Below are 25,844 nucleotides of genomic sequence, written 5' to 3'. Positions count from 1 at the left end.
GACATTCATATCTGATATCTCTTCTATCCCAGATACTTTCTAAGGTATACAGCTCCAAATTCTTCACCATGTTCATGATGGGCAATCGCAAAGCATTTTTTTCTTAGTGATTGGATGTCATCCAACATCCATCATTTGAGGAGAAATCTAATCAAATAAATATAAGTTCAATTAAGAAATAAAGGACACTTTTCAAAAAACCACTATTCTCTTTTGTTATTAATTTATTTTAAACTTAAACACTAAGAAAAGAAAAAAATTATAAAGTTAAATACTAAAACTTAAATATAAAACAAAGAAAAAAGGATTGCTATGTGCACAGCAGAATGTAAGAGAGAATTCAAAATATGCAGCAATAAATTTCCATTCCAAGAAAGTTTATATAATAAATACTACTCATTGTGTTCAGAGCTGTCCATCTTTTCATTGCTTCCTTGTAAGTTTTCTTTTGTTCTCTGCTGTGCACTTTTTACTTTGTTCTTTATTCCCTCTTCCTCCCTGCCTCCCTCCCAGGAGAAGTGTACAATTAAGCCTGGATAAACACACACACACACATACACACACACACAAACATAAATACATACATACACTTACATGCACATATATACTTAGATATCTATAATCATACTCATATATAGACACGTACATTCACAAGTATCTACGTAAGACCCTAGTATACTTATTTGTCCTCTGTTTCTCTGTGGGTGGATAATCTCTTCCTTCATAAATACAAGTATTTCCATATTTTTCTAAGTCCAACAATTTGCCATTTCCTACATGAGCAATATTCCAACCTTATTCTGTCTAGTTATTTTAAATAGTTCAAAACAACATTATGAATGTGTTGATGAATATGGCTGACACATAGTGTAGTTTCCCTATTTTTCTTTTTGGATTAAATCTGTTTTAGCCTTAACTTTGTTTGAGATCATGATTACCACCCCTGCTCCTTTTTCCCTAACAAATTTTACTCCTGATCTTTATTTTGTATTTGTGTGTATCTCTTATTTCCTATCCCTCCTGACTCCTTTATTTTACTTCTACCCACTACCTTGCCCTCCTATTACTTACTCTGTCCCACCCCCAAGGATTTCTCCCTTATCCTCCTATTCCTGTTAATTTAAACACCCTTCTGTATCATCTCCCCTTATCCTATTCCCTCAGCCTCCCCTCTAAAAATCCCTCCCTTATCATCTCCTCAGTCTCCATTCCTGGGTTTGTTGTGTCCTTGGATTGGTGCTTTTAGAGAAATAGTCTCAATGGAAGCAGGGTCAGACATATAAGGCTAGTGATTGATACTAAAGCATGTAACTTGTAAGTAGGAAAGATCTTACTGTTTTGATCTGAATTCATTCCATGGCCTAGCAAGAGTTAAAATTACTGTTTGAACTTATATGTATAAAATTCGAGTCCTGAAAGTGTCTCATTCTTTCAGATTAAGAATGGTTAGAGAGGGATAAGTAAGATGATTTTAATGGAAATGTTATTTTACTCAGGATGTTATTAGGAACCAGAACATGTGTAGTAAGTTATGCAAACTACTCAGAGCTCACTCCAGAGGTGTTCCCTAATTAATGTGAAACTATAGTCACACCTGAAACCATGAAGAGGGGAATTTGCTATCTAAGACCTTGGGGACTGTTAATGGACTATTTATTATTCTGAGTCTAACTCCAGGTATGGTTAACAAGAACTGATTAAGCTACTGACCCATGACGTCAGCAACCTGCAAAGAAGTTTGTGAGCTGCACCTGTGAGGTGCAAGAGGGTGTTCTCATGGGAAGGTTGGGAGAACGACTTTTCTGCATGGCTGAGGTAGGATTCTCCTGACTCAATTTCCCCACTATGATGCCTGGCAGACTTTAAACCTGGTTCAATGCAGTTGGTCATTATATAACTTCTGTCTGGAATTGACATGAATCTAGGGAAGCATTGTTCCCTTACTTTAGTTATGTTCATATTCTTTCATGGCAAATTCTTATAATCCTAAGTTTTGTAAGCATAAATATCAAACCTATTAAACAATAGATTGATGTGGGAACATCTGAGGTTATTATAGTAGGATGCAAGTATGTAATAACTACCTACTATGTGTCAGGAGTACAATTAGGTGGCTCAGTAGACAGAGTACTGGGCCTGGATTTAGGAAGACCTGAGTTCAAATCCAACCTCAGGCACTTATTAGCCTGGGCAAGTCACTTAACCTCTGTTTGCCTTAGTCCAGCAGAGAAGGAAATGGCAAACCACTCCAGTATCTTTGCCAAGAAAACCCCATGGATAGTATTAGGTCCCTGGGATCATGAAAAGTTGGACATGCCTGAACAACACAATGTGTTGGGAACCATCCTAGGCAGAAAGTATAAAACATTTGTAGGAATGAGAATTTCATACAAATTCTAATTTCTTTTTAAATCCCAACTGGGAAAGTAGGTATCTCTCAAAGCAGGTCAAAAAGGACAAAAAATACACAGTGGACATTCATCTACTTTCTTAGACAAAATATCAGAGTATTTTCAGAATGCAGTAACTTTTACTCATTATTGCCTAAATAATTTATAGAGCTATGTGCACCAGAAACTGAACAATTTTATGAAGAGTTGGAGGGGAAAAATTTAAATCTTGCATTGAAACATCTTAAAAAAAAAACCTGTTGCTGTTTTTTCTGTCTTTCTCAAAAAAGGATATGACCATAATAGTAAGATTATTTAATGAGTCAACCAGCATTTATTAAGAACTTAATATGGGCTCAACCACTGTGCTAAGTACTGGAGATACAAAGAAAGGTTAAAACCAAGGCCCCAGTTCCAGTGGCAGAGCCAATATGCAAACAGTAATGTACATTCAAGATATTTTGTTGAAGCAGCTCTGGGGACTACTAGGAGAGGGCCCAGGGGCCCAAGGCTACCATCCCTTTAGCTATGCCATTGCTCTTCCCAGAGTGCTTCCCCTGGCCCAGCCTCTGCACTACACAGGCCTCAGTGGCCTGGCACTACTGGGCACCATCGTGAGCACCTATCGAACCCTCAGCCAGCCCAAGACGCGGTCCGGTACCTGCTGTCCTACAGCCTCTTCGTGTGGGTCTTGGTAAATATTGCTTGTTCTCTGCTTTTGCCTTCCTCACTCACTTGTGGCTGAGTTTTACCTTGAGTGCTCTGATCACCTGTATAGATTCTGGAGTCTTAAGGATACAGGGCTTCTCAGGGATTTCTCAGCTTGCTGATGGCCAGTTGTTGAGAAGCCCTTTATGCTGGTTCCTTGTCAGAGGCGAAGTGATTTGCCCTGCACCGGTGAGAGGCAAGTGAGAGGGGGAAACCTGTATGTTGCTGTGGCGGCTGCTGTTGCTGCTTGTCCGTCAGTCTCCAAGAGGACTGTGACATCAGGGAGGTGCTGCCCTGACTTTCAAGTGAATTGGATTTAAGTGAATAACCTGCTGCCAAAATAGTTCTGGTATTTTACGCTTACTAAATACTGGCTGAATTTGAGTCCTGGTTGCTCTTGCAGATTTATTTTTATATGCATAACTAATAAACTAATTTTCCTTAATAAAAGCAGTTATCACTTTAAAAAAGATCCCTCTGTGTCTAGCATATACCCACCATAGCACTTATGTTACATGATTAAGGTTGTTTTCTGTACAATTCAGATACATTTCTACATTTTCAAAATAGTTTTATATTAGGAAATTAATTTAATAAAATTTAATAAAAAATTAATAAACTAAATAGAATTTTTAAAAAATACTGTTTGCTGTTTCTTGATTGGTGGCTAAGCTAATCCAGCGTGTGGTATTTGATCCTCTTTGAGTTAGTGAGAGGCAGCTTTTGCTTTTTCTCACCACACCAATGAGCAGCCAGTTCTGAGTGATGACTCTTCTGATCGCTACGCTACTCTCCTGTTGTGGATTAGCTGTAGTGTGCTGGGTGACGGGCTACACCCGTGGAAAGCACAGGCTCGCCTTTGTGGCTGCCCAGTCTCTCCTTGTGACAGTGAGGACTGCTCGTGTAATTTTATGTTATATAATTCACCTGTGGGATCTCAGTCATGAAAGGACATGGGAAGAAAAGGGCATTTAAGTGTATTATACAGATTTTGTGATGGAGCTCACTTTGTTATCCCTCGACCTAATGTACCATGTTCACATGCTGCTGTCCAAACAGCATGGACAATGTTGTCCATGGACAGCTTGGCTGATCTTTATGCAGCTATGTTATCTGTTCTATGAGGTACACTGCCGAATCCCTTGCCACAAGGATTACTTGCATGTATTTGGAAATAAGGAGGCCAGGTTTGCAGTTGCAATTCCTGAAGAACTAGCTGTCAACAATGATGACTGTGCCATCTTCTGGGGCTCCATGCAGTCTGCAAGGAAACTGCCCTGCAGACACCTCTTTCACAAACATTTCAGAACACCCGAATAGATTGACCTGCTTTTAAGTTTAGCCCAATAAAATACTACGAGTAAGGAAGAATATCCTGTTTATCTTAAACTACAGATATGAAATGACATCAACATAAATTAATATATCAATCTGGATGAGTAGGCTTACCTATTGACTGCTAGATTTTCTCTAAATTTTAGTTCCCTTGTCCATCTTTCTCTTCAATTTTTTGCACAATTGATCCCTAAAGATCTGGATCTTGCAATTCTTATATGGATTAGAAGTTAAAAGTTCTTCGTTTAGCACCTTCAAATCTTTAAGGGAAAGAGTATAATATCATCATAAAACATAAAATTATAGAGCTATAGTTTTAAACCTTCTCATTTTACTGATGAGGGAACTGAAACCAGGGAGATTGTAACTGGCCCAAGGTTAAGTTGGTGATTCAGCTCGATAATGGATCCAATGACTTCTGGTCTAGGTCTCTTCCTACTATTATTCATTTGTTGACATAAACATTTATCATATGATATCTACATGTAGAGTGTAGTTTTCATGATGCTAATAATAGTCATTGACATTACCTTACTGCTTTAGGCTGACAATGCACTTTTCAGGCGTATCATTTGATACAACGACATCTGAATTTTATTGATGAAGAAACAGGCTCAGAGATTTACTGTGATACGACTAGGGAGTTTGGGGACAGGCTATCTACCCTGAGCTTTGCTGATTCAGTCTTGTGATCTTTTCACGACAACAAACTTCCTCTCTATACTTGTATTATCTACACATCACAGGATTTGGGGGAGGATACAATGAGACCTTTTTTTGTGAATCTTAAACACTGTAGGCACTGAGACACAAAGCAGTGTCATAAGACACAATTGCTGCTGTCAGATGGGTTTCTAACTCATTTGGGAAATAAGATATTTACTTAAAAATCTAATTACAATATAAGTAGCACATATTAGGTGATATATGTAGGACATAGACTGAAAAATATATACTTTTTATACAGTTGAATTATAACATGGTGAGGGAAGGACTCAAGGAGGAGATGGACATAAACTGGGCCTTGAAAGCAGGATAGGGTTTACATATATAGAGAGGTGGAAGGAGAGGACCATTGTAAGTGGAGGGAAAGATAGTACATGTTTCTCTTCTGTGAAAGATTAGGTCAGATTGCATGCAGCAAAAATTTTTTTATAAATAACTTTTAAAGAAAAAGGTTGAAGAAATAAGTAGGAAAGGACCAAGAAAAGTTCTTGAAACCTTGGGGTAAAAGAGTTTTCAATACACACACACACACACACACACACATATATAGTTTTTAAGCAGAATAAGTTGATTGATGTATAGTGTTCTTTTAGAAAGAATTATTTGTCACTGGGAAAAGGAACCTTACCCTGAGATGGACTATCATCATTTCCTATGGAAATTTAATCATTGTAGAGCAACCACTTCATTTTGGAGGTTAAAAGAGCCTAGAAACTTCCTCAGCAAACATTTAGTGTTATTGCCAAATAGAAGACCCCTGGCAGCCAACAGCAAAACTAGTTTAGAATATTAACTAATCCATAAAACCTTTTAAGAAAGAATGATCCCAATTTATGAGCAGTATTAGCTCCAAACAATGACAAGTGGTGGAGGAAAAAACAAATTTGCAGAAAACTTGGTATGAGATCCAAGTAAGCCACGTTATTTCAAAAGCATTTAAAGAATAAAAGAGAATAGAAAACAAACCAAAAAAGGAAAATATTTTTCAATATGTCTATAATAAATTTTTCATCAGTCACAATGAAGCTACTACATTAGGCTGTCACTCCCCCATTAAATTGTGAGCTCCTTGAAAGTAGAGACTGTTTGTTGTTTCTCTTTGTATCCCCAGCTCTTAGCACAGTGCCTGGCACATAGAGGGTGCTTAAGAAATGTTTTTGACTTGGAAAAAATAAAGATATTTTGTAGTTTCAGTCGTGTCTGACTCTCCATGACCCCACTTGGGGTTTTCTTGGCAAAGATATTGGAGAGGTTTACCATTTCCTTCTTCAGCTCATTTTACAGATGAGGAAACTGAGGCAAACAGGGTTAAGTGACTTGCCCAGGATCACACAGCTAGTAAGTGTCTGAGGTCAAATTTGAACTCAGGTTTTCCTGGCTCCAGGCCCAGCTCTCTATCCACTGCACCACCTAGCTATCCCATACAAGATATAAACAGTATAAAAAGGAAGTATTCTCAAAGAATAGCTGGGGGAGGGAGTAGATCTGGAAACACAACATTTGAGCTGTCTTGAAGGAATCTTGAAGGCAGCTAGGTGGCTAAATGGATAGAGTGTTGGGCCTGGAGTCAGGAAGACCTGAGTTCAAATCCCAAATCAGACACTTACTAGCAGTGTGACCTTGGATAAGTCACTTAACAAACTCTGTTTGCCTCAATCCACCAGAGAAGGAAATGGCAAACCACTCCAGTATCTTTGCCAAGAAAACCCTATGGACAATATTGGCATGCTATGGTCCATGGGCTCATGAAGAGTTGGACACTGAACAGCAACAACAACTTCAGGGAAAAACAGGGAAATTAAGGGAAGATGAGGGAGAACATTGCAATCACAAGGAACAGCCAGTGCAAAGACACAAGGAATAGCAAATAAATTATCATAACTGGACTGCAGCATGCATAGAGGGCAGTAAGGTATAATAAAACCAGAAAAGTAAGAAGTGACCAGGTTGTGAAGAGGCTTTAAATACCAAATAGAGTATTTTATATTTGATCCTAGAGAGAATAGTGAGCCACTGACATTTGCTGAGCAGGGAGGTGACCCACACAGAACTAAGCTTTAGGAAAATCACTCTGACAGCTGAATAAAAGATGGTTTGGAGAAAGGAGAGACAGGAGGAAGGGGAACCAATCTGAAGGCCATTGCAAACATCTAGGCAGGAGGTGATGAAAACCTGAACAAGGATGGTGGTTATTTGTTTGTGGAGAAAAGGTGATGTCTAGAAAAGATGTCGTGAAGGTAGAACTGGCAAGATTTGGCAATGGGTTGGATATGGGGGGTGGGGGAGAGGGGTGGGTAAGTAAAAGGAGTCCAAGATGATCCCAAGCTGGATCTAGGGCAGCGGTGTCCTCTGTCTGCAAACAGGAAGTACTGAACCTGAATGTCGGTCTAGGGCTTCTAATTTAAATAACAGGAGTTTTCAAGTCTATTGTTTTAATAGAAAACCTCTGAGGTAAATGATCTCTCTATTTTATAGATGAGGAAACTGAGCCTGAGGTTGCCGAACTGGGATAAATCTTATTACGTAAGTCCAGATTTATATGTTATAAAAAGACAAACTTAAGCAATGTTGTTCATGTGCCATTCGAAAGTACAACAGATTATTCTTTTCCTTTCCTTTCTTTTTCTTTTTAAAGAAAGAAGGGACCCTTTATATTTCAACCACAGTAAGAAGGAATTTTCCTTTCTGAACCAGATAGACAAATGAGTTAAACACTATGAAAGAAGATCTTTCACTTAATTTCAAATTCATTCTTTCAAATATTTTGAGTCATTATTAAGTCACTGAGGTTGAGTCATTGTATAAGTTCACTGAGGTCATCAGTTACTCAGAGAAAAGTTAAGTCAGTCTCTCTCCCCAGCCCCCCTATAAAAAGGTGCATTTACAGAATGACTGCACTTGGTAAAACATACACTCAAGTTGTAAGAAACTTGAATTCATTCAGCCACCCAGCCCAAAAAGCAAGGAGCTTTGACATACACATAAAAACAAATTCACAGAATTTTCCATTTGCCCTGCACAATGCACATCAAATGTATTGAAGTTGGCCAACTTTTCAGGGCACTTGACCACCTAACTCTGGATCATTCAAAAGGTAGTGTCAACTCGTTCAGAAGGCTGGTTTTAGGGCCCTGTGTTCTGTTTGTGGGCTCTTCTTTCTGAAAATAATATTTCTGATTTCTAAAAGTAAAGAAAATATAGCTTCAAGTATTCTATCAATCCAGGGTATATAAGGCTATATCCCATGGGGCAACAGAGATGTTCTTTCTTCTTCCGTGTGGAGGGTATTTTGGAGTTCACACCTACAATTTTTTAAAAACAGAGAAAGACATCACAATGTTTATTTTTTAGTTTACATTTTATTTTCATGAAAGATCTTTCTTCTCTCCCTCCCAACACCACCCCACCCGCTGAAAAAGTAATGCTTTTTTTTCTGTTTGTTTGTTTTTGGTGAGATAATTGGGGTTAAGTGACTTTCCCAGGGTCACACAGCTAGTAAGTTCAAAGTGTCTCAGGCCAAATTTGAACTCAGGTCCCCCTGACTCTAAGGCCAGAGCTCTATCTACTGCGCCACCTAGCTGCCCCTCCAATGTTTCTTAAAAGGAAAAAAGTGAGTATTTTAAATTGCATCCAAATGTATAGTAGACAACTACTCTTGCCAAGTAATAGGATTTCATTTTCTTGTAAGTGAACTGACTCTAGGAATATAGCATTTAAAGTTATACTACTTTCATTCCCTCAAATGAGAATTTTAAAAGGAAAAGTTGGTAGTAAATAATGCAATGTAAAGTAAGCATAACCAAGAAAAAAATACACAAAAACTACAACAATACAACACAACTGAATCCTGTGTAATTATAATGATAAGGCCTGGCAATCTGAAGGGTTGACAAAACGTTCTTTAATCAATCAACAAGCATGTAATAAGTACCTACTATGTGTGGGCACTATACTTGGCAGAAAGACAAACAGGAAATAGTTTTTCCTTCAAAGACTTTACATGTAAGAGTTTGTTCAAATACATTTAAGATAATTTTAGGGGGTAGGTACTAGCAGTTGAGGGAGATCATGAAACATTTGATGGAGGAAGTGGTGATTAAATTAGGGGTGCTAGGTGGCGCCATAGTTCACAGAACACAGGAAGATTGTGAGTTCAAATTTGACCTCAGAGACTTCCTAGCTGTATGACCCTAGGAAAGTCACTTAATGTCTGTTTGCCTCAGTTTCCTCACTTGTAAAATGGAAACATTAGAAATATATTAAATAATATAAATATAAAATGGGGGAAATAGCACCTACCTCGCAAAGTTGTTATGAAGATAATAACTGGAAAGCACTTAGCACAGTGCCTGGCACATAGTAAGCACTATATAAATGTTAGTTTTTTTTTTAATTATTATTATTATTATTATCATAAATTATTAAAGGAAACTAGGGACTATAAGAAGTAGAGGTGATAAGAGCATGCATGTAAAGTATAAGCGATAGGTTATACAAAGGCATGGAGAAAGGAAATAGAATGTATTGTGTGAAAGACAGCAAGAAAGTTAGGCTGGATCATAGAGTATAGGAAGGGGAGTAGTTTATAACAATGCTGGCAAAGCAGGTTGAGATCAGATTATTAAGGGCTTTAAATGCCCCAACAGAAGAGTTTGTAATGAGCTGAAAAATGAAATCTGCCTTTATTCCCAGAGGTGGGAAGACTTTAGTTGAGGCTACTGCATACACTGCCAGTTAAGGTCCATTTATTTGTTGGTTTTGTTAAAACTACTTTTCCTTTTTAAGACTTTGATAAAAGAAGGCCTATTGATTTGGGGGGAGGGAAAGGAACATACTTGAAAATGAATGTTATGGAAAAACAAACAAATAAATCATCAATAAAGAATAAACCAGAAAGAACAGTTTAAAGTACCTCTTTCTTCGCCAGTGCTCCACAATGTAATATAGTCCCATTAACAGTCCCTTTAATGGAATTACAATAGCTGATTAAAATCACTTGTAAGATATGCATGCATTTTTATATGAAACTGTGAATTTATCCAAACAGTACTAAAACTGGCCTGCTCATCTGTGTGCCTTCTGAAATGCTTTTGGGTTCTCATTTGTGCATTTTTTCATTTAAGCTCTTTCCTTTCTTTTTTTCTTTTCTTTTTTAAAATTTGAACTTACTTTCCACAAGCACTAATATAACATAAGAGAAAAGACTGATTACTTACAGAGATTAGAGCCCAGAGTCCTTGTACAGCTGCAGCCCACTCAAAACCAATTTTTTCATACAAAAATCCACCTAGTGTTGGTCCTATGAATGCTCTAAAAAAATAAAAGGAGAAAACAAAATGTATCCCCAGAAAGTTGCTTTTTTAAGTTAAAAGAACCTCTAATTCTTTGGAATTATGCTTGCATGGTAACTTAGTTGAATTGCTGAAAGAAAAATCAAACAACATGCATTTACTGGTCAAATGTAGTTTAAGAATCCTACTTCATAGAATCTTAAAAAATTTAATTCCTTAAAAGCTGATGTGATATTTAGCACATATCTTTTATATTTCTAATCCATAGTTCTACAAGCAGTATTTTTTCATTATATAATTTGTTTAAAAAAACATCTATCATGTTAGGTATGGTAGAGTACACAATGGTAGCATGAAATATGGTCCCCGTCCTCAAAGGATTCATAATCTATTTTCACATAGTCATGAATTGTTGTTGTTGTTACAGTATGTGATTAAAGTTCCAACATGAATGGTACAGACAGGTGCTATAGGAATTTTGAGAAACGAGAGATCAATGTGGGTTGCAATGATTAGGGAAGGTCTCATGGAAGAGGTGAGATATGAGCTGGGCAAAAGGGACAGAGGAGGTCTTTGGGAATGGATGTGGAAGGAACAACGTGAGCAAAGAAGGCAGGAATGTATACCATGACATATAACAGGATAACAGTGAGGAAAAAATCAGCCTGCTTAAAGCCAGTTTTGAATTGGGAAATATGTAAAGTCGGATCAGTAGACTGCTTCTAAATTGCAGCTGTGCCATTTGGATTTGTATCCTATAGGTGATAGACAGCCACTTTAGGCTGTTGAGTAAGAGGAACTGTCATGATACCCAGAGAATTTTATAAAGAGTATAATTTGGTAGCTGTGGGAAGGGTGGAGTATGGGTGAGAATTTGGAGGTGAGGGGACCAGTCAAGAAGTTATTGTAGATATTTTAATAAATAAAATGTAGCACTATTCAGTTGAATACAGGGTTTATTTTCCAAGTAGCTTGAAACAAGAATATATGTATGTGTATGGACACAAACAGATAGGTGTCTATAGATAATACGGTGTAGTGGATAGTGTTCTGGGCTTGGAATTAGGAAGATCTGAGTTCAAATACCACTTGTGACCTATGACACTTAGTAGCTATGTGATCTGGGCATTTCACTTCCCCTCTCTTTGCTTCAGGTAATTCCCTTTTGTTTGTCTCCTGGATCCTAGGAAGGAGTTCTTACATTGGGAGCTCCTCAGGCTCACAAATCATATATCCTTTCTTGAAGTACTGTTGTATGTGTGTATACACACCCCACAGGATTAGAGAAGAGATTGTGTGTGTTTAAATATGTGTATATATGAATATATTAAAAGACTGTGGCCTGGAACTGAGTCGTTAGGTAATTGGCATGCATTGCTTAATAAATCAATATGCTTAATAAATCAATAATCAATGAAGTGTGAGCTTTTGTTTTCTCAGTCATTTCATCTTTCAGCCACCACAGTTTTTGGCAAAGCCAGCCAGGTTGGGACAGAACTCTGACCCTTAGGCTGCCAGTTTTTTAAAAAAACTACCTAGAATTCTCTGGTTACCAAGCTCAGGTAAGGTTTAGGGTGTAGTTATACATTAAGTTTACCTCAGGAGTGGGGTGATGTAGTTTTTTCCCCCAGGAGAGGAGTTAATAATTAGATTTTTTTTCCCTAGGAGAAGGGGAAGTTTAGGATGAAGTTTAGGTTAAGGATTTTCCCCCAGGGATGGAAAAGAATTACGAATTCCCATAGTAGTTAAATACAAGTGGGGTTCCTCTTGGAATGATTTTTGGTAGCATGGCTACAGGGGATGCTCCTGATAGTTACAAGAATGAATAAACAGCACACAATTGATTTATGTGAGATCTGACATAAATAGGCAAGAGATTCAACTGGTAATTTGTTTTGGTCCTAATTTGGCTCTTCTCATTATTGTAAACTGAAAATAATTAAGGCCAGCAAATATGTTTGTCTTATCATTTTGTCTGTTTTTGTTTCTTTGTCTTGTATTATGTTTAGTGTTGTTTATAGATCCTGCTACCTTGAAAGATTTCCAGGGGGAAAATGATGACAGCCAGAAAAAACTGCTAAAATGCTACAAAGAGTTTAAAATGCTAGGAAAGAGTAATGAAGTTTCGTACTTAAAGCAGTTGTCCCAGTAAACAGGATTAGCTCCCACTTCAGGCAAAAGATTAGGTATTAAGGGGGGAAGAAACAATACAAAACAAAATAAAACAAAACAAAAACTCTGCAAGATACTTCTGTCATTTCAGTTGTAGTCACATTGGAATGACAAAGATAAAGTCAGATAATTAAAGAAAGGAAAACTTTTTCCTAGTTTGTAGAACTGCTAAAAATATCATAGTAGATTTTAGAGGTTTACAGATTAAAGAGATTGGAGATTAATCATTTTAAGATTGCAGGGGAGTAATTCCAGGATCTCACCTCCTTATCTTTGTTCTATCTGATAAGGCACTTAACAGAAACTTAACATATGCTGAAATATCTTAGTGAGTTTTGAAGTACCACTCTATAGAACTTGTTTTAAGGAAAAATAAAAATTAAATTCTGTAAAAGTTTCAGGGGTAAATAACACTTAGATCACTTTTCCCCTGATAGAGCTATTGTTTTAGTGTAATGAAGGCAGCTAGTTTGAAAATAATCCCAGAGTGAAGAAAAAACACAAGCATGCAGTTTGTATTCTATGGCCACCTGTTGTTAACCTTTCCTTAACCATGAAAAGAAAAAAGCTTGTTTAAATTAGGGAGCAATTTAAAAATGAGTAAAATTTAATTAAGGAATGGAAAGGGTGATTTAAACCAAAAAGAGGTCTGTGAGGAGGGACCCCTTTAGCCCCACCTCTGCACCTCAACTATCAGATCCCCCTTCTGACCCCTGTTCCAGATCAGGGACTTCCTGAGCCTCCCATCCCAGCTCAGAAATTCCCCTCTGACTCCCAGCCTAGCTTAGAGACCCCCTGTGACTGCCCTAGCTTGGAGACCCCCTGTGACTGCCCTACCTCAGGGACCCTCTCCCTCTGACTTTGTTAATTTTTCTCATCTCAGATCAGGTTTTCAAATAAAGGTGCTGGACAACAACAACAACAAAATGCTGGAAAAATGCATGGAGAAGGTAAACCTGAGTTATATCCCGGTCTCAGAAACTTATTAGCTGTATGATCTTAAGCAAATTATCTCTGTTTGCCTTAGTTTCCTTATCTGTACAGAGGAAAATAATAATGATACCCATATCCCCCGATTGTTGTGAGGATCAAAATGATACAATGATTGTGAAGTGCTTAACATAATGACTGGCATATGATAAGCACTATGTAAATGTTGATTATTATTATTATTTCTTTAATTAATGCAATTGCATACCAGGTTTTAGATGTGATTAACATAAAATACCAAAGGTAATAAGATTAATGATTTTCTGTGTAAGATAATTTAGAAATGCATTCGGCTAAATTGACATCCTCTAACTGGTAATTAGTTTTGATCCATATTTTAAATACATGATATCGTATGTGTTGTTATTGGATTTCTAAATTCTCTTTACTGAGATATTTGGAAAACCACTGTATCAGAAATGCTGTTAAAACAATGTATTTTTTTTAATCTGTATACTGTTAGATTATGAATTGAGCTTTTAAAAGAATGTGATAGAAACTGATATTTGAAAACAAATATGTAATGGGGTATATTTTGTTTTAAAACATAATAATAATAAGTTTACTATAATAATGAGTTTTCATTTGAATATTTTTGGATATCACTTATTATAATTATGAAAATATATAGGGTGGTTTAAAGATGTAACTTAAATACATTAATATGAAGTCAAATATCAGCTATCTGCTATATGTCTGAAACCCCAGAATGTGGTTAATTTTAATTTATAAAGAATAAATGAAATCTAATTATTAGGGAAACATGAGAAGTTAATAGTATTCGAGACCTAAGTTGTGTTAGTGAAATTTTGCTATTTGAGGTAGTAACTCTTGGGATTATAATTGTGTTTTGAGTTTTGATTACAGGAATGGTTGTCTAAATTGCAACAAAGCCAGTAGTAGAAAATGGCATGTGCTGCAATGCAAGAACTGCTGTAAGTGGATGTTTGTTCCTGAGAGCACAATCATGGTGTGGCCTAACCTAGGATAGTCTTGATTAAGTTTCCCCATTTTGCTATTTCCTTTCTGAACAGGAAATTTCTCCACCTGGTTAATCCTGAGCCTGGCTTTTGATATCCTGTGACAACATGACACAGACACATACAGATCTGGAAGGGACTTTCGAAGTCATCTACTCTAACCCCCTCTTTTTAGAGGTAAGGAAACTGAGGAGGATAGGAGCAAGCATTTACTTGCTGACTGCCCACTATGTGCAAGGCACTGTGCACTTTACCAATAAGAGGCATTAATAGATTTGCCCAGGGTCACACAGTAAGTGGCAGAAAGGAGATCTAAATTCACATCGCCTACGTTCCATTGTTCCATTCTGCTTCTGGGAGGGGTTTTCAAGGGTCAAGGGATTGAAACTTATACATCAATTCTTATATGTAAATCTTACACTGCTAGCACAATAAATCTTACATGAAAACTCCAGTAAGTATAAATATAGCTAACTCTATAGGAAAATAACTTCTTACCCAAGTGACCACATTGCACCAAAAAGCCCAGACACAAGTCCCAATGTGCTTAATCCTTCTTCAAATCCGTTTTCACTAGAGAGAGAACAACCAAACATTTATTAAGCATAAGTGTTGACAGCAGCTGGAGAGATAAAGACAGTGACAAAAACCTTGTTTCCAGTGTGTTGTGTCAAGGAGTGATGCTAGGAATGTCTTGGACCTTTGTTTCTGTCTGACTTCTTTGGAGTATATTCCCAGTGACGGGATCACTTAGGGGATGTGCACAGTCTAATCACTTTTCTTGCCTAGTTCAACCTGATGTCCAGAATAGTTGAACTGATCTGTAGCTTCAATGCAATGTAATGTGTCTGTGTCCCTGTTTTCTTATAGCTCCTCCACCACTGACTGTCCTCTTTTTCTTATATCTTTGCCAATTTGCATGGTATGGGATGAAACCTCAGAGTTGTTTTTAATAAATATGTAGAACTATTATAAGGGAAGCAGGAAGGTGATAGCATCTGTGGGGAGAAACAGGATATAATTCCTACAGGAGGTCATTCTTGAACCAAGCTTTGGAGGAAATTAGGGAGTCTAATTAACAGAGGGGAGAAAGAAGGACATTCCAGGCATGAGGGACAACCTGTGGAAAGGTACAGAAGTGACAGATGAGATGCAGTATAGAGGAAGAACAAGTAAGGCCAGTATGGCTGAGGAGAGGGTATGAAGGAGGTCAAGAAGTTGGAACCAGATACCAAAAGGCTTTAAAAGCCAGAGAGTAGTTTATATTTTATGCTAGAAGCAAGAGGGAACTGATGTGTTAGTACTTGTGGCTGAATTTGAACTCAGGTCTTCCTGACTACAGGCCCAGTCCTGTATCAGTTGTGCTACCTAGCTGCTGAGGCAGAGTGCTAGAATGGGAATCTGGAGGAAGACCAGAGTTCAAATCCGGCCTCAGAACAAACATTTAACACTTACTGGTTGTGTGACCCTGGCCAAGTCACTTAACCCCTATCTGCCTCAGTTGCTCAACTGTAAAATGAGGTTGATAGTAGCACCTAACCTCCCACAAGTGTTCTGAGGACCAAATGAGATCATCTTTGTATAGCACTTAGCACAGCACTTGGCATATAGTAGGTGCTGCGTAAATGTTTATTCCCTCCTCTCCCTGCCTCCCCCATCCCCTGTGCCACCTAACTGCCGCAAAGCAATCGATGACGTAGGACTACAGCTCAGGAGAAAGAAAGGATGAATATCTAGAACTAGGAGTCAGCTGCATAGAGATATGTTCAACAAAGCTGAATCCATTAACCCAGATGATATCATCAAGAAAGAGACTAGAGAGAGAGAAAAGGGCCTTTGGGTCAAAGCCCTAGTGTTCTCCTGGGTGATGGAGTCAGACATGGATGATGTTCCAGCAAAGGACATTGTCTTTCTGCCACTAGCAACTTCTGCTTTGTGGTATTCTCTACTTGTCTATGTCAGTCCATACAGAGTCTTGTGACTGTCAGCATCCACTGGCATCTGGGCCACTCTCTTTTCATTCTCAAGGAATCTGACACTTGACTAACAGTTTTCTCTATTCCAATCCCTAGCTTCAAGCTTGAGGACAAATATTCATGTTATCCCTGTGAACTGCCTGGTCTCTTAGTTTATCAACCTCTGCACTTCCCATAACTTGTATCTCCATTCCAGCTTCTATGCACAGTGGTAGTCAAATATTAAACCTCAACATCACCCAAACTCTATGATCTTGATCTCTGAAATTCCTTTCTGTGATCCTTGTCTCCTAACCTTTCATCTCTCCCTCTGCTTTACTTTTTTTTAAACCTAGTCCCTCCATCTGGCCCTTTTCATACAGGCCAGTACAACTTTGTTCTATCCTCACTTTCTTCCTTTGACCCTAAAGTCAAGAAGTTTAACAATATACTGCTGGCCACCCTTTATCCCCTTACTCCCTTATCCTTCAAACCCTGCCAATCTTAGGTCACTCCACTCTCTCGCTATCCATGTCCTTTGTTCAAGTTGCTGAATGCTACAGGAAGGCAAACAATACTGCTGACTGGGTCCCCTCAAATATGTTATCTAATCTCATTCAGGCCCTAGTTGATGAATGAAATTACTTTTTTAAAAAATGATATATTTTGCTTTTTCCCATCTTCATTATAAACATATCCTTACCTAATAGGTCATCTCTTACAGGAAAAAAACAGCTCAGCAAAATGTATCAATTAAGGCTGACAATATATCCAGTATTCTAAAACCATAATCCCTCACCTCTACAAAGAAAGGAGGAAGGTATATTTTTCTTTCAAGTCTTCTTTGGGACCATGCTTGGTGATTAGAATTACATGGCATTTGGTTTCTTCGATTGTTGTTTTTCCTTTCTATTTACAATATTGTGTCATTATATTGTTTTCCTGGTTCTGCTTATTATACTGTTTCAATTCATATAAATTTTCCTGTACTTCTCTAAACTCATCATATTAGTCTTCTCTTACAGCAGAGTAATATTTCATCATATTCACACACTGTAATTTGTTTGGTCAATTCCCAAATCAATAGGCATTTTCTTTGTTTCTTGTTCTTTGCTACTACAAAAATATTATTATCTATATTTTGGTATGTATGGACCTTTCTGTCTTTGACTTTGTTGGGGATATATATCTATAAGTGTAATCTCTGAAGGATATGAACATTTTAGTAACTTTTCAAATCATAATTCCAGACTGCTTTCTAAAATGGTTGGACCAATTCACAGTTCCACCAACAGTATTTCAGTATAACTGTTTTTCCACTGTGAGTCCATCATTGACTATCTTCATCTTTGCCAACTTGAGGGATATGAGGTGAAAAAGTATTGCTTTTATTTTGTTTCTCTTTTTATTAATGATTTGGAGCAATCTTTCATATGGTTGTTAATAGTTTGCAATTCTTTTATTCTTTAATTTTTGTTTTTAAAATTTTAGGTTCCAAATTTTCTCCCTTCCTTCCTCCCCACCCACCCTCACTGAGAAGACAAGCAACTCGATGCAGGTTATGCATGTGGAGTCATGCAAAACACTTCCACAGTAGTCAATAATTCTTTTATTCTTCTCTGAATGACTATCAAGTTTCCTGAAGCAGCTCTTTCAAACTCCCCCCCCAATCCCCAGTGCTACCTTCTTTTTTATTAAAAATCTCCATCCACCCTCAGTAAGGAAATTAAGGAAATGCTTTATAAATGCCTTCACTTTCCCTATTCCCCACCAGCATCTCTACACAGCTACATCTCTTCTGTGCTGCTTAGCTCCAGTCAGAGAGGAAGAAATGGTGTGTTTTTGGCCAAGGCTAACCTCTTTTTGTGCAGCTGATCCCACTCTCTTAAGGAGCTTTGCCTCATTGATGATTTTCTCTTTGTCTTCTTCAAACTCTCCTTATCTACTAGTTTCTTCCCCACTGCCTATATAAACATGTTCAGGTATCCCCTATTCTTAAAACAAAAAAGCAACAACAACAAAATACCCAAGCCTTCACTGAACCCTTGAGAAGTCATCCCCTTTCTCCCATTGATTACCAATGTGATCTATAGTCATTGCCTCATCTTCCTTCTGCCCACCTACTTTTCGATTCCTTGTAAACTGGCCTCTGCTCTCCCAGATGTTAGTGATGGTCACTTGGTCACTAAATCTACTGTTCTTCTCTTAGTCCTCGTTGTTCGTTCCTTTTTTACAGCTCTGAACATTGCTACCCCTTCCTCTGAGATATCTATTGTCTTTGCTTTACTGACACTGCTTCCTCTTCCTTCTATGTGATCCTTCCTTAGTCTCCTTTGCTGATGCATCATCCATCCCATTTCTCACGCTCTTAAGAATGGCCGTCTCCCAAAAGGTTCTTCTCTCTCTGATTTCTCTCCTTTAATGATTGAGCTTTTTTTTTTTAGCTTACAATCACTTCTAGGTAGGAGACTTCCAAATCTATATAACTAGCCCTCCACTCTATAGAATTCCACCAATATTACCAAATGCTTTCTAGGAATCTCTACCTGGATTTCCTATTGGCTCAAATTCAAAATGCCTAAAACCAACCTGTCTTCTTCCCTAAATCTGTCCAACTTCCCTAATTCTGTTGATGTTACCACCATTTTCCCAGTCATCTATATTCTAAAACTATCAATCCTAAAACTTTCTCATCCATACCCTTTTTCCATTCAAACCACCCCAACTGTAGTATAGATCTCATCACTCCTTAACTGGACTGTTGTTTATACTTCAACAGATCCATGGTCCCACCTATGTGAGGGCTCCTAGCATCGGAGCAGGTCCCTGCCCTATCTATACCTTTTCATTCTCTGTGATCCTTATTCTTGTTCTTCCATGAATGCTTCATAGAGCAATTGCCCAGCATACTCAAGGACTTCCTCTAGGTGCTTTTACATTTTATAGACACCAGGGAAGTACTTGGGCAGTCCATCTGTTATTGTTGTTGTTGAGTTGGTTCAGTCGTGTCTGACTCTCTGTGACCCCATTTGGGGTTTTCTTTGGCAAAGATACTGGAGTGGCGTGCCATTTCCTTCTCCAGTTCCTTTTACAAATGAGGAACTCAGGCAAACAAGGTTAAGTAACTGTCAAAGGCCAGATATGAATTTGGGTCCTCCTGACACCAAGGCTGGTGCATTATCCACTGTGCCACCTACCTGCTCCGTAATTATCCCTCCTCATTTCACAGAAGATTAAAGAGTTAGAGCTAGAAAAGATCTTGGCAGCATTCTACTTTAACCTCCTCATTTTAAGTCTTTCTCATAATGATGATTTGAGATGCCTAGAAGACAAGTAGATAGCACAGCAGATAGAGTGCTGGACTTGGATTCTCGGAAGACTTGAGTTTGAATCCTGACTCAGTCACTCACTATTTATGTGACTCTGGGCAAGTTACTTGATTTCTCTCAGTTTCAGTTTTCTCATCTGTAAAATGGGGGTATTAATAGCACCTACCTCACAGAGATGTTGTGAGGATCAAATGAGAGTATCAAATGTAAAGCAGAGATAATATATGTAGAGTGCTTTTGAAATGCTACTGTTACTATTGTTGTTGTTGTTGTTGTTAATATCATTATCATTAACATTAAAAAAAACTGAAGCCTATAGAAGATAGGTGATCAAGGTCATATAAGTAGTATCAGAGATAGGATCTGAATCCAGGTCCTGACTTCAGAGTCAGTGCACATTCTGGTATGCCATGATGCCATGGCCAGCTCATCTCCTCTCCTAACTACACAGTCCCTTAGTTACATACCTTATGCCATTTCTTAAGGATAAGTGATAACTGGAAATATACTACAGCGTACCCACCAGACATATATTCATTGCCTGGTGGATCACCCGTAACTCTGATGCCTCAGACAGTTCTAAGATATATAACCATGAGGCATTGCTGGAGAAACATTTGTGTTGCAACAAAAGATGAGTCTTTGTGCTGGACAGAAGCTTGGTATTATTAAAAGCCCTGTTCAGTTTCTCAACAGCCCCCAATTTATCTCTTCTGCTTCTAAAATCCACATGGTTGTCAAAATAATCATCCTGGGGGAATAGGTCTGTCACTCCTCATTTCAAAAATCTTCAGTGACTCCTTATTGTGTATGGGAGAAAATACTAACTCTTCTGCCTATCATAGAGCGCTAGACTTGAAGTCAGTAAGATCCAGGTTCAAATCCTGCCTCAGACACTGACTCTCTGTATGACCCTAGACAAATCACTTAACTCACTTATTTGAGGCTCAAATGTCTTCATTTGTAAAATGAAGAGACTAGACTCAGTGACCTCTAAATTGCTTCCAGCCCTAAATCTACGATGGAACATCAGAAGAAAACTGTAATTTATGCCCTAATGTAAAATTAAATTATCAATAATTTCTAGGATCAAAAATCCTGAAGGTTTTAATGTGATATTTTATCTTCTATGACAGTGTTTCTCCACACAGTGAAACTAAAGAAAGTTTCCAACATTTATTATTATCTCAAATACATACATCATCTAATCAACTGAATTGATTACTTACTATGCACAACTGAGTACCTCTGGGAAAGTTGGTATTATACTCATTCCAGCAGAGATGCCATTCACAACCTGTACTAGGACTAACAGCCAGAGCTGACTGCCAAAAAGAATTAAGGGAAAAAAAATTAATGATTTAAAGAAAACAAAAACTTAGTAGATTGTGCTAATGGGATCAAAGTCACAAGTTAGTTAGCTTCACACAGAGAAGACCTGTTGTTGGCCACTGACTCTAGAAGCCATGTCTCTCTCTATCAGAGATTCATTTCGATCACACTGGTGTTATGGTCCCTGGCAGGAAAGGGGAATGCCTGAGAATGTAAATGTCAGAGGAACCATCACTACTACTAACAAGATATATAAGCATATATACCCCATTGAAACCCAGTGATCTCCATATTCCAAGAGCAGCCCATTTACCTTACTTAGCCCCACCTATCATATTTCCTTCCCTTCTTTCTGTCCTCAAGTCAGTTCTAACATCTTATGATGTATAATAGGATAACTGTACTGCCTTATGGGTATTCCTTTCAGTCTTGTTTCTCTTACAGTATCTCTGGAAGTCAGGTATATGGTTCATCTTTGCCATACCTACTCAGTATCTGAACTTTATATTAACAAATGTATTTTGCAGTAGTCCTTTTGGCAAAGTTTGGACTGGTTGCTGTGCTAAGCTGGGAAGAAAATGACTTATGCCACCTCAAAAGGCATCCAATTCAAGCTCACTAGTACTGTTATATTTACATTATTAGAGCTTAAAAAAAAGTTGCTTTTAAAGGATAAATGAGAGCAAAAGTTACTAGAGTTGGGTGAGTTTTTGTTTTTCTCAAAGCACCAGAACTGTCCTTTATTTAGGCATGCAAAGAAATGAAAGTTAGCATCAATATTTAGAAGAGATTCATGGGCATTACAAGCAACTTTTTCATCATCTCCAATTCTTTCATTTATTCTTAGTAACTTAGATCATTTAAGAAGTTCAGATCCTTGTGCTTTGAGTAATATGGAAGAGCTGGCCAGGATTCTACATGGCCCCAGCTCCAAAGGTAACTCACTGATAAAAAGCAGGTACAACTAAAAAAAAAGTATCTCAGATTAATTGCAGTAACTTAAAGACCTCTTAATGATACTTACACAATAATTATGAGAAAAAAAAAAAGAGAAATTTTACCTTTCAATATGCAAAATGGGAACAGGTCCTAAAAGCATATAGCATACTGCTGTTATTATGTTTCCAGAAACCAGGAGCCATTTCCTTAGGTACTAATAAAGAAAAGACAAGAGCCAGATGAAATATATAAAAGTAAAAACCTTTTACTAATAGAGTAGCATAAGTTAAAGGCAAGACAGTATATTTACAAGACTCAAGTAAACAGAAAAACCAACTTCCCTTTCACTTTGAGAAAATAAATGAATGGTAAACTGAATGAAGGTGGGGCCATATTTGTGTGGCTTTCATCAATGACAATCATAATAATAACCACATTTATAAGGCACTTACTATACTATATGCTTTATAATTATCTCATTTTCATCTCATTATTATCCCTCAAAGAAAATGGTGAGGGTGGGAGATGAAGAAAAGGCATTTGTTTGCTTATTATACACAACTGCTAATCTTAGAGATGCCTTTTGAGTTATGGTTTCCAGTTAAGTAATAAAGATTCAAAATTAAAGTAGAATGGCATTTATATGCCAATGTCTTTACCAAATCTCACCTCAAAAAAAAAAAAAAAGCTACTTGTAAAGTAAGAAGTGAGGCATGAGGTAGAGGGAAAAGGATCTCTCCTGTAAAACTATTAGTTTGCCTCATGCACATACTTGAAAAGAGGGTAAACATTACAAGGTAAAATAAACAAGAGATTCAAAATCCTTCCTTTTTAATCAAGCTTCAGGCACCACTATAAGCAGTACTGAACAGTTATCTAGAAATTTTGAGTATATTAAGAGTAAATGCAAATCCTGGTTGGGGGTAGGAATAGGGAAGAAGGAAGACAAGCAACAAGGGCTATAAAAACCCAAGATTTGGCCACTAGCATATTCCCCTTTTAACTAACAGTTTAGTCCAAGTTAAGGAATGGAAGTGACATTCAGTGATTTCACATACTACCAACAGCTATTTCATCGGTCAATTCCTTCTCCTACAAGCAAAATCCAAATTTTGTGTGCTCCCAAAATTAAAATTCTATGTTTAGGTCTATTCTTTCAAAATCTAGAAATGAAAGAATAAAAAAGAAAGGAGGGAAGGAATGAAGGAAGGGAAAGAGGGAGAAAGACAGAAAGAGAAAGAAAGAAAGAAAAAAAGAAAGAAAGGAAGAAAGAAATGGAGAAAGGAAGGAAGGAAGGAAGAAAGAAAGAAAGAAAGAAGCCTTAGCCAGGGCTATGTTACTGGTGTTTTATAGCCAGAAAATGTGAAAACACAAAAGTAAATTCTTAAGAAGAAAGAAAGAATACTTACTGGAATTTTATCGCTTAGTAGTCCAAAGAGGGGTGAAGAGATAGCATATGATAATGCCAGCCCCAGAAATACGAGCCCCACATATCCTGCTGACAAATTAAACTGCAAGAGAAATATTGCACTGAAGTCATGATTAAGCCATTGATCTAAGACAGGGGTTTTTTACCCTTCAGGAGAGGTCTCTGAATGTGTACGGGAAAACAGTTACATTTTTATTTTCAGCAACCTCTAAATGAAACTTCCCTTTAATTAAGAATTTAAAAACAATGCATGTTTCTGAAAATGAGTACACTGGCTTCACAGGATTTGTCAAAGGGGTCTATGCCCCACCCCCCAAAAAAAGGTTAAAAACCTCTGATTCAAATAATGTCCCTCCTTTCACCCTTCCACCATTTTGCATGCTCTATTCTTTAGTAAGAATCAACTAATAAAATTAAGACCCTTTCTCATCATACCTTCTAATTCAACTTATACAAGCCCCCCCCCCACCCCAATTTAGGTAATTCTCTTTCTACTTGTTGGGGGCAGTAGAGAAGCAACTTGAAACAGAAAGAAAACACCAAAGTAGGTAGGAGTCTGAAGGCTTCCTTCTTAAGCTCTGGGTGCTTCTCACTAGCCAGGAGCTGACAGGTCAGTAACCTCTCTGGACTTCAGTTTACTCATCTATAAAGAAGAAATAACTATGGACCCAACGAAATGTCTAAGTGGAATCCCTTTGAAAACTGTAAAGCACTATACAAATGTAAAACGTTGTTTAATAGTTTAGCATTTCGGGGGCAGCTAGGTGGCGCAGTGAATAGAGCTTCGGCCCCGGATTCAGAAGGACCTGAGTTCAAATCTGGCCTCAGACACATAACACTTACTAGCTGTGTGACCCTGGGCAAGTCACTTAACCCTCACTGCCCAACCAAAAAAAAAAAAAACCCTAAAAAAATAGTTTAGCATTTTAAATGTTTTCTTAGAGTTGATGTTACTGGTTTCACCTCCTCTTCCCCTCCATCCCCCAGGAGAAAATGAAGTCTATCACTAAGCAAATATATTAGGAAACAGTATTTAAGACAGTTCATCTTCTTATCTCTAAGAAGTTAGGCCTTTAGAAAAAATCATGGTAACAGGATACAAAAGCTTGAATATGGTGCTTAATCATCTAAATATCAACAAAATATTAATGACTAAGTCAATTTGGCCTCTAAGCTAAACCAGATGTCAGTACTAATTATTTCAAACTATTTTAATGGAGCTAATGATTTCATGAATGTGGATATTCTATCCATTGCTGCAGATTGCAACCCTTCTTATCCTGTACAGTTCTTTTCTATGTTCTCTCTCCCATAGATACTGCACAGAAACTTTATCCAACATGTACCATTGAAGCACTTGGACTAAGATGTTATTATCTGAAGACCATCTACATAAGATTTTTTCATCTAAAAAAGATTAGGGATTATGCTGCTACTCAGGAAGTTTCCAAAGTCATTTTCTCCTTCTCATAGTTGTTGTCTTTCCAGTGGAAGTGCTATGTTTTGTAAAACACTTTTAAGGTTTGCAAAATCCCTTTAAGTATATGATTTCATTTGAACTTCACACTTTACAAATGAGGAGACTGAGGCCCAGAAAGGTTGAATGACTTGCCAGTATTCCCACAAATGGTGTCAGAGAGAGATTCTCCCCAGCTCCTTCTTGACTTCAGGGGCAGCACTCATGCCACTACATCAGAAGAAGTAGAGAACTGAGAGTTCCAGAAAAACCTCCTGCTCTTATATCCTTCATGGCCATTTAGAGGCATTTCCTAAAAGCAGAGTAGAAGGCAGCTTATAGTTATATGCAAAATTGAAAATGTTTATATTAATATCACTTACTTTATTCAATACAAAGAGAGACAGTGTAGGATCCAAGAAGCCAAAGCTTCCACTTAATGAAATGATGACAAGTGATAGCAGTCCAACCTTGGGTAGAGTAACCAGTTTCCAGAATGAGTGTTGACTAGGAGCAGAATCTACTGAGCAAAGGAGATAATAGGAATAACTCCTGGTAATTTTAAATTTCACTTTTAAAACATTATTAATAACTTATTTTTTATGACCATCTTTATTTCTCAGTATGTTTCTCCCTCTTCCTTATCTAAAGATCCAATCCTATTAACTATAAAATGGATACCCATGAGACTTGGTAGTCTTCAAGCCCAACTTCCTCATTTGAAGATACAGGTTCAGAGAACTAAAATGACTTGTCTAAGGTCACATAGTTACTTAGTGACACAGCAGGGTTCATACTTTCCACAAAGTATG

The 25,844-nt window shown here is 37.6% G+C and overlaps 1 protein-coding gene across 6 annotated transcripts in view; it reads right to left on the bottom strand.

Moving 5' to 3' along the window:
• Positions 1-6,867: 6,867 nt before the first annotated feature.
• SLC18B1 (solute carrier family 18 member B1) overlaps positions 6,868-25,844 on the bottom strand; it is a 45,384-nt gene continuing 26,407 nt past the window's right edge. For 5 of the 6 annotated variants that reach the window (XM_027850606.1, XM_027850609.1, XM_027850605.1 and 2 more), the window contains 8 exons: positions 25,416-25,555; positions 23,557-23,658; positions 22,270-22,361; positions 21,106-21,201; positions 15,091-15,165; positions 10,376-10,469; positions 10,072-10,121; positions 6,868-8,461 (listed from right to left, as the gene is read on the bottom strand). In XM_027850606.1, coding sequence (XP_027706407.1) covers positions 8,395-8,461; positions 10,072-10,121; positions 10,376-10,469; positions 15,091-15,165; positions 21,106-21,201; positions 22,270-22,361; positions 23,557-23,658; positions 25,416-25,555 — 716 coding nt within the window. In that variant the 3' untranslated portion in view covers positions 6,868-8,394. The remainder of the gene's footprint in view (positions 8,462-10,071; positions 10,122-10,375; positions 10,470-15,090; positions 15,166-21,105; positions 21,202-22,269; positions 22,362-23,556; positions 23,659-25,415; positions 25,556-25,844) is intronic. The other variant, XM_027850611.1, reaches the window with a different exon arrangement.

Source organism: Vombatus ursinus, unplaced genomic scaffold (genome assembly GCF_900497805.2).
Source record: "Vombatus ursinus unplaced genomic scaffold, bare-nosed wombat genome assembly UNPS02009132.1, whole genome shotgun sequence".
NCBI lineage: Eukaryota > Metazoa > Chordata > Mammalia > Diprotodontia > Vombatidae > Vombatus > Vombatus ursinus.
The sequence above is the reverse complement of the archived record's forward strand: the minus strand, read 5'-3'. Positions and strand labels throughout refer to the sequence as shown.